General features: G+C 33.7%; 1 protein-coding gene across 1 annotated transcript in view; it reads right to left on the bottom strand.

Moving 5' to 3' along the window:
* Nucleotides 1-443: 443 nt before the first annotated feature.
* LOC129264432 (DNA repair protein XRCC3-like) overlaps nt 444-9,922 on the bottom strand; it is a 58,998-nt gene continuing 49,519 nt past the window's right edge. The window contains exons 8-9 of the mRNA XM_054902312.2: nt 2,984-3,037; nt 444-458 (exon numbers count right to left, since the gene is read on the bottom strand). Coding sequence (XP_054758287.2) covers nt 444-458; nt 2,984-3,037 — 69 coding nt within the window. The remainder of the gene's footprint in view (nt 459-2,983; nt 3,038-9,922) is intronic.

The following is a 9,922-nucleotide window of genomic DNA, read 5'->3' as shown; positions in this document are numbered from 1 at the left end:
TGCAGATATTGTTTGTATTCACTTACAATGTAAATGATCAACAAACCTTGTTTTGACTTGCTCTTACGAGCAACAAAGGTCTCATGTCCTCCATGGCAAATGCAAATAGGAATCCTTCAAAAAAAAAAATTAAAGCAGGCTGGCCATTCAAAGTGTTCACCATACAATGTCAAACGTGACAACAAACTTGCGACTGAAATGGGTTACAAAAACACAGGACTGCCTCCTGTAGAATGTGGCTATATCAAAGCAAGAACAGGGACCTCGCTTATTTATACATGTAGTACAAAATTTTGTCATTCCAGAAATAGATGGGTTAAGAGTGGTGAAATGTAGAAACAGCTGGCAGTGCGGTCATTTCTTGATGGGAGAAGGGAAATGAAGTAGAAGAGCAATAAATGAAGGGGGAACGAGACAAGATAGAGTGTAAATCGCGTCCATTTTCATTCCTCGATATCCTAGGATGTGACCAAAGACATAGATGAAACAATGCATTTAAGAGAAATAGTTCAAGAATATAAATGTCACAGCTCGACACTATGGGGCACAGACAGAATAACATCCTAGACGTCAAAAGAAATAATAGTACAGGGAATGCTATTTGTATCAAACCAAAAAAATATTGAATTCTAAAGTTATTTCTTTTCAAATATCAAATACAAATTCTTGTCTATAACTTTAATAGGGGTCTGCCTTATTCCCAGACACTATGAACCAATCACAAATTTCGTGTTCGCACATGGCATTGGCATTTTTACTGTCTTATCAGACAATGAGTGGTAAATCTAATATGATTGGGGTATCAAGTAGACAGGTAGTATCATCTAACACGCAAGCACTGTGTTACTACAACTGTCTGACATAAAAATTAAGAGTTCAGAACTTCAGGTAAGGAACTGTTCAAGGAAGACCACATCCTGTTATTGAGTGACAGAAAAGGCATGGTTGGACATCTGACCCACTTCAAGCGACTTTCACAAGTAAAAATTAACGTAAGTGACATACATTAACCTATTTTCTTTGACAGATGACTTAATACAAATGAATCCTATTAGAGGTGCATGTACAACACCACTTCGCCCTCTACTACGGGGGGATCAATTAAACACAGTCAATTATTTTCACTGTCAATTTTGTTCTGAGCCAATCAGATGCAAGGATTTCAGTAGCTTATAACAACATTATGGACTATTTGTTTGATGAAATGCTCCCTTGAACTATGGTGATCCCACTTTCACTGCATGAGCGACAGTCACATCAAACAATGACAATGAGGGGTGTGCTCCGACAGGCAAGAGCAAGCATAAAAAGCCAGGTCTGTACTGACGTCATATTATTCATGTGGGACTGAAAACATTCACTGCTTTAACCGGACTGTTTGGGAATGACTCAAGCTTTACAACCCTGGTAATTTTCATCAATTTCAAAGATGATACTCCCATGTGTCACAATATCATGCTGGAAAAGGTTAGACGTAGAGTCACATATTTGCCGATGAAATTCAGAATATTTCAATTACCAACAGAAATGAAGGTACATGTTATGACTACGAAGTGTTGCATGGTGTAGATTGATTTCAATGTCATCGTTAAGACGTGATGTTCATTAGATAACTTATTAAACACCTATTTTAAAATATTAAATTTCATCTGGGCGTTGTGGCGTGCGCCTGTAATCCAAGCTATGTGGGGAAGTTACAAATTGATGCAGAGGTTCGAGGTTCGAGCCCTGGTCACGTCTTTCGGATGGTGACGTTAAAGGTCGGTCCCAGACGTAAATAATCATATCTGATTGATAAATGTCTGACAAAATTCAAATACACACAATTACTACATGATAAAATATCATTTGTAGAATTTCGTATTCTGACTTGGATGTAATGACATGAAGAAAACATTTTCTATATTCATAGCTGTATTCTAAGGCGAGACATAATGAATCAGTGTCAGTATCACCTGTCCTTTATATTGATTGTACTTTTTTTCATCATTATATATTATGTATGTTCATTGTAAATGTCTTATCACTTTTAAAGATGTTAATTTTTCAAGTCTTTATATAGTCATATTTTAGTCTTTATAATCACATCACATTGTTGTTAAATGAGTAATGTTTTGTTCTATATTTTTTGTTGCAAAGGCAGAATGGGATTATTTATAGCAAAAGATATATTCCCCAACTACATCTTACTTTCTGTTTCCTTAAATGTTTGGGTAACTTTTGGGCAAATACCAAGAGACAAAGCATCTCATTCAAGATGTATTTCATTTTCATGTCTTCATCCTAAGGTCCTTCTTTGTATGTCAGTAAACTGTTTTAACCCTCCCACCTCAATATTTTCAAAGTGGAACATAAACAAGTTTTGTGCTTAAAGATTTCCTACATTTCTGGGGGGAAAAACACAATAAAGGTCCAACACCCTCTGTTGTGATAGAATACATAATTTCTTGAATGTCAGCAATCTGCCTCAGAACTGCCAGTAGAGACGAAAAAATACATAAAACTAGGCTTGAATAATTTCTTCAACTTGAATATTTCCACCTACTGGTACACTAATTCTGTTTATAACATTGGATTTGAATAGATATTGAGCTGAATATAGAAAATGAAGGAAAGCTGCTAAGATTCTAGAGGGCGGTCTCACCCACACTTTAATCCGCATACTCACTTGACATTTGTATCTTCTGACATCCTAAATCATGCAATAAACTGTTCATTATTGCAGTGATCGAATTTACACAGCTTGTCTGCATTTTTTTTCCATGCTTTTTCTTTACCCCAGTTTTAATAACTATTGCTAAACATCCAACAAGTAGGCCTATACACAATCCCCCTATATAAATCCATCACGATCTGAGCAAATATGCATCTATCTTGGATCTAACATGTAAGAATAAAATCTTATTAAGGTCAAGAATTTATCAACCATCCCTCTTCCTCCAACCTGTTTTTACGATAATTCAAAATAATCAAACACACTCACCTTTTGTAAACTACTTGGATTCAGTTGTGTTTTATCTATGATCTTGATTGCAACCTGCAAAGAACAAAACAAAACAAGATAATACAATTAATGCAACAAATATTGAGACCCAATCCAGGGATTAGCAGTCTGATGACATGATTTGTAGACATTGAAATCAGAATGAACTCTCATAAAGAACAAACAATAATATATATTCAAAAGAGAAAAAAGAATCAATCACATTACACAAATCTGGAGTGAGCGAAAGGTCACGAGCATATTTCTTTATGAACTCAATAAAGTCTTGCAGCGAACAGAAATAATCTCTGCTTGGTCTGATCTAATATAGTTCAAGTGCTCGTGGCACAAATGGATCACTTTCTTGCTTTCTTTATATTCATTTTACCTTGACCAAAGAAACACAACTAAACAGCACGGGTCGTACAAAGTAAGGCACACTTTTAACTCTACATGCCAGCTGAATGCCTTCAAGATATAAGGGTCACTGAATGGATTCAAAGGATTAAAATATTCTACAAAAAAGATACAGGTCTACAAAAGACCAAAATTATGCCCCCCCCCCCTTAAAAAATAAATAACTAAAATAAATGAATGAATTAATGAATAAATAAATAAAATAAATATATTAAAAAAAAGATACACATTTGGATGTATGATGATCTGAATCTTACAGAATCATAATATGAAACAACAGTTGTTGTTTACAGACCTAGAAATAAACTATTACATTCTTCTTCTTTTTTTTTTAATTGTGAACTAACCATGGATGTTTGACCCCTTGCACTACAATTGATCTCAACTACACATATTGCCTTCAATCTAATGTGGTTTAATCACACCTATTTTTTCAGACTATTTTACAGCAAAAAACCCCTAACAAATATATCCCTATAAAGGTGCACAGGCAGCACAGATGACAACATACACAATCCAAGATACAGATTGCATTCAAATGACCTGTCAATTATTGATCAAAAGGAAAAAAAAGCCCTTGCAGAACATGGTGGTTTTGTTTTTCTAATTTTTTTCCCCTGAGACACACTCATCAGGCGCTTCATTTTGGTTATATTGAGTTCTGAGGACAGCGAAATATGGATTTGTTAGAAAATGTCAGAGGCCGAGAAGAACTTTGTCAGAGGGCATTTTTTTTTTGGCTCAATGTGCGGGGGTGTGAATATAACCTGACATAAAGAGACAAGACAGGAGAAAAACGTGAGGTAAAGGGCATGAAATAGAGAGGAAAAATATCAACACAAACAATTGGTATATTAAAATTTTTGTCCATATAAATAAACAATAAAGAATATCAATCATTAATTTCAACAACATTATGTTCAGTTTTATATCATTCATGCATATTGCATTCCAAATACTTAAGTAATAAAAACAATGGTAATTATAAGGGCCTAGTAATTATCACTCCTATGTTGTATACATGTAGGCCTAAGTGTATAATTTGTATTCAAACTCTGGATCTTACTCAGATTTCAAACGAGATAAAGACATTCCTATACTATTAATCAAGTATATTACGTGTGTAAAGAAAGCTGAAAGATTGAGGTTTTAATTCTCAATGTATTCAAATTGCATTTTTGAACAAACAGTACATTTACATGAATAGTGAAAACGACACTTTCATGCAGGCACATGTAGCCTGTAGGCCACAATCTTGTGTACCATAAAAAGTAAAGGGTTATTCATTTTGAGAAATAATTAAAAGAATGTTACAAATATAACAATGGAACAAATTGTACATTCCTGATTTAAATTCTTTCAAGTAAAGGATCCCTTCCAAGTTGTATCAATGGCATGACTACTGTATGTACTCTATCACAAAAAGGTAGAAGAGTTTTCAATTTAGAGGTGTTCTCTCCCTTTAAAAGTAATTACAATGCTCAGGTAACATGCAGCCTTTCCCCTGCCTTAGCCACTGTAGTGAACGCTGAACGAGCGAACCTTTACCAGCCATAAATGTACCTGATAGGTCAACCTGCTCAACGGTTTCCAGCACCGGTCCAATGGCCTAAGCATAGAAGCATGTCCAACACTACAACATTACTAATGCCTCATGCATCTTGTGCTTGACGTTGTTCGAGTGTGGCTTGCGGATTCACAGACAGACGATACTGTGGAACAGGAGGGGTCTATGCATACCTATGCAGTGATGTACCCAACTACGTTTTGCACATGAAATGCACAAACAACATACACATACATATAAAGGTTTTGAGTGTAGTGGTTGTTTGAGAAATGAAATAATGGTATGAAACTGATTAAAAAGGGTCTCGAATTGTCTTAATTTTATGAAAAATTCTTGCAAGACATCAAGCTTTACCGAAATACAACTGTATTACAAAATATATAACTAAATGAATAATGAAAAAAAATGAAAGACAGTAAGAACCAAGCAACTTATATTGTAACTAAGCTCTGTTCCTATACAAACACATTTTTTTACAAAGAATAGTTTATAAATGAAAAAAAATCGAAAGTTTAACCAGAGTCCAACACCTTCGTCTCTTATATTCAGTTAATTTAAAAAATGCCCCCACCCCATGAAGAACATGGCAACTGTTATACAGTAACACCATGGACCTACTACTACATGTAGGTCCATGGTTACACAAATTATCTACATTACATTATCTAGATCTAGATCTAGTCTTTATATGTTCAACATAAAATGAGACTGCGGTGTCTGGAATAATAGGCTAGATATGCAGCTATATTGACACTGCCATGTATGATTCATGTATGAGCGGCATGATTGATTGAATAACTCAGGTTCAATATTGATTGCATTGTTATCATCCCATCCTATCACAGCCATAATGATACATCCAGCAGGAGAGAAACACAAATTCTAGATGGATGATAATTACGCAGCTCGGCTTGTGTGCCTGCACTAATCATAATCTTGTGAATGTTACAAGGATAAACAAGATTAGATCACATTTCTTGAAAAGTCTTAGATGTCATTATTTATTCCAATACTTGATTTGACTGTGTCTGGAATATTTCTCATTGCAAAAAGGTCAAACTTATTTGTAATCAAATATTGACTCTATGAATAAACAAAAATCATTAATAACAAAACAAAAAACAAAAAACATGCATACTGCGATTAAAAAGGCAAATTCTAATACTCATAACTCATATTCAACAAACATAAATATGTTGGCCACTCAGTGACCCAATCTCTTATTATGTTCCAAGTCTTATATTTTTTCCAACATTATCTGCAAGCTATACTACTGTTTAATCATTTATTTCAACTAAAAATGTAAAGGGACAAAAACAAAGCAAAAAATAAACAGAGCAACACATGAGATTAAATCTCTGGCAGTAAATAAAATTCAATTCAAAGACAATAATCAAACCATCAATAGATTATATCAATATCATCAATATCATTATCATACATGTATGTATACAATGTATCAGGGTTCCCAGCTTTTCAAGAAAACAAAATTCCCCGATTTTTTCCTGATAAAGTTAAAAAATTCCCTGATAATTATTTAAACCCATTCCCAGTTTCGCATGTTTTCTTAAGTTGTTGCAGTGAATTACATGTATTTTCAGTATAAAAACAAAAATGTAAAACTAATCAGTACCACCATAACCAGTCATTCAATGGATGTTGTTTTGATATGCAAGAAAAATATAACAGAGTCTGACTGATGAAAGTGTTTTCGACTCTTGGGCCGATCAAAATTCCCTGATTTTTCCCTCATTTGAAGCATTTTCCCCTGATTTTAGGTATTTTTTTATCAAATTCCCTGAATTTCCATGACTGAAAAAAAGTTGAATAATTTTCCCTGAATTCCCTGATGGGCTGGGAACCCTGATGTATCCATTTCATTTGTCATTTCCATTTCATTTGTCATGTGCTAATCACACAAACATCCTTTCGAAAGTACAAAGGTCATTATTAATGACAGAACAATGCACTTTAGACAGAAAACTTCAGCCTTGCTAAGTCATAATCATAATACTGTATAGTACCATCATGTATTTATCAACAGTTTTTGTTAATTGATTGGTACTGGTTAAAAACAAATTATATCCATGGAGGCATTTTGAAAGGCTATCATTCACTTTGAATTCTTCAGAAAAGAGCTCTCATTTGGGAAAATTTCAAGCCCATATGAAGAATTTTTTCATTAAATGATAATAACTGATTACTTAAAGGACAAGTCCACCCCAACAAAAAATTGATTTGAATAAAAAGAGAAAAATTGAACAAGCATAACACTGAAAATTTCATCAAAATCGGATGTAAAATAAGAAAGTTATGACATTTTAAATTTTCGCTTCATTTCACAAAACAGTTATATGCACATCTCGGTCGGTATGCAAATGAGGGAGCTGATGACATCACTCACTCACTATTTCTTTTGTATTCTATTATATGAAATATGAAATATTTTGATTTTCTCGTCATTGTCATGTGAAATGAAGTTTCATTCCTCCCTGAACACGTGGAATTCCATTATTTTAACATTTTGTGCTTCAGGCAAGGAGGTCCTAATCGTAAAATTCGTAAAAATTGAAATATTGTATAATTCAAACAATAAAAAACAAAAGAAATAGTGAGTGAGTGACATCATCGACTCTCTCATTTAGATGTAACTGGCTCGTTCATATAACTATTTTGTTGAAAATAAGCGAAACTTTGAAATGTCATAACTTTCTTATTTAACATCCGATTTTGATGAAATTTTCAGCATTGTGCTTGTCTGATTTTTCTCTATTGATTCAAATCAACATTTTTCTGAGGTGGACTTGACCTTTAAAATATATCTTCCCAATTCCATTCGATAATTATGAAATGCATTTATCTACATCATAAAGCAGCTGGATATGCACTTGACCTTTGACCTGCCATAAAAAGAAGTAAATGTCACAAAGTGATAGGGTAATCAGGCATGCTTTTATCAACAGGAAAATTGAGTTGATCATGCTTTCTTAAGCAGAGCAGTACATCTTTGTGAACTCAATCTGACCCAGAAAATTTGTAAGAAAACCAACCAGAATATTCTTTGAAAACAATTTTGACTGAGGGTTATATTTTTTTTTAGTTTGGCTGACTAGTCTAGACATTGTCTTCCGTGACCATTAACAAACACAAACACATTGTAGGGTTATAGTTAATCCCAATCATTAAAAAAAAACAGTAACCTTTAAAATCAATTTTCACAAATTGTTTCACCAATTACAAATCACATTCAAAGTGATGTTAAGAGCAACTGAATAACATACGTATAATAACCTGACATATGAAAAGAAAATGATAATCTATCATACTTATTTTAACCAATCAAACAAATTTTTGTTTCACACCCGATTCTCATAAATTTGAACTTTCATGCTTGATCAAATATTTAATTTTATCTGATATGGATATATTGGCCATTTCTATGATTATTTAGTAAAATGTTGATAACAAGAAAATGTACTATAAGCAATGAAGTCTTCTACATGTACCCCCCCCCTCATGCTACTAACCCTAACTACTCCACACTATATGTATGTTTCTGAATACGATTGACAAAATAATTTTAACAATAATACCCTTCAGAAAGGTACATGTACATAAAACCCAGCAGACAAGTTAAATTTTGATCGCAGTCGGATTGTCCACCATCAAATAAACGTGTAGAAATTTCTGTGTGTAATATCAATCACTGCCCAATAATGGCCCAACACAACCCAGGCATCTCTCTTATAATAAATCAAACAGGAGCTCTTTCAGTATGCACACTGAAGCAGTGTGAATGCATCAAGTAATCGGCAGGAAAAGGGGGGTGCATTAAGCACTACCATGGATGTTTTCAATTATAAACACCCTGCGGACAATGTGATAGTAATTTTGAAGTGAGGTTATGGCGTTAAAGATAGCACCAGTGCAGAAACCGTGGGATTCGAGAGGGAAATAAATCAAAGTTGGCACTTGCCTCTGACCTTAATTTGACACTGAAATCAAAATTACCAAAAAAAAACACCTCACTATTTTCTGAGGATCTTACTTGTAATACACTGTTGAGAGACTGTGATGAAGAAATTACATCCCAAAAATTCAGATAGAAATCTACATCTATATGTGCAACATATCGGCCTATAGAAATCTACATCTACAAGTATTATTAAAGGTCAAGTCCACCTCAGAAAAATGTTGATTTGAATCAATAGAGAAAAATCAGACAAGCACAATGCTGAAAATTTCATCAAAATCGGATGTTAAATAAGAAAGTTATGACATTTCAAAGTTTCGCTTATTTTCAACAAAATAGTTATATGAACGAGCCAGTTACATCTAAATGAGAGAGTCGATGATGTCACTCACTCACTATTTCTTTTGTTTTTTATTGTTTGAATTATACAATATTTCAATTTTTACGAATTTTACGATTAGGACCTCCTTGCCTGAAGCACAAAATGTTAAAATAATGGAATTCCACGTGTTCAGGGAGGAATGAAACTTCATTTCACATGACAATGACGAGAAAATCAAAATATTTCATATTTCATATAATAGAATACAAAAGAAATAGTGAGTGAGTGATGTCATCAGCTCCCTCATTTGCATACCGACCGAGATGTGCATATAACTGTTTTGTGAAATGAAGCGAAAATTTAAAATGTCATAACTTTCTTATTTTACATCCGATTTTGATGAAATTTTCAGTGTTATGCTTGTTCAATTTTTCTCTTTTTATTCAAATCAATTTTTTGTTGGGGTGGACTTGTCCTTTAACCAGAACTGCCAACCTCTGGGAATGAAAAATTGTATTCTGTGATAAAAAAAAGTGTATTTTTCCCCAAAAGAGTGTATTTCATAATAAAATGCGTGGCGCACATGCTCATCACGGCGCTCAAGCTGCATGCAAGCTAAAATGCGCACTGCTCTTGCAGATGAAAAAAAAACATTTAAAC

This window comes from Lytechinus pictus, chromosome 7, assembly GCF_037042905.1.
Source record: "Lytechinus pictus isolate F3 Inbred chromosome 7, Lp3.0, whole genome shotgun sequence".
NCBI lineage: Eukaryota > Metazoa > Echinodermata > Echinoidea > Temnopleuroida > Toxopneustidae > Lytechinus > Lytechinus pictus.
The sequence above is the reverse complement of the archived record's forward strand: the minus strand, read 5'-3'. Positions and strand labels throughout refer to the sequence as shown.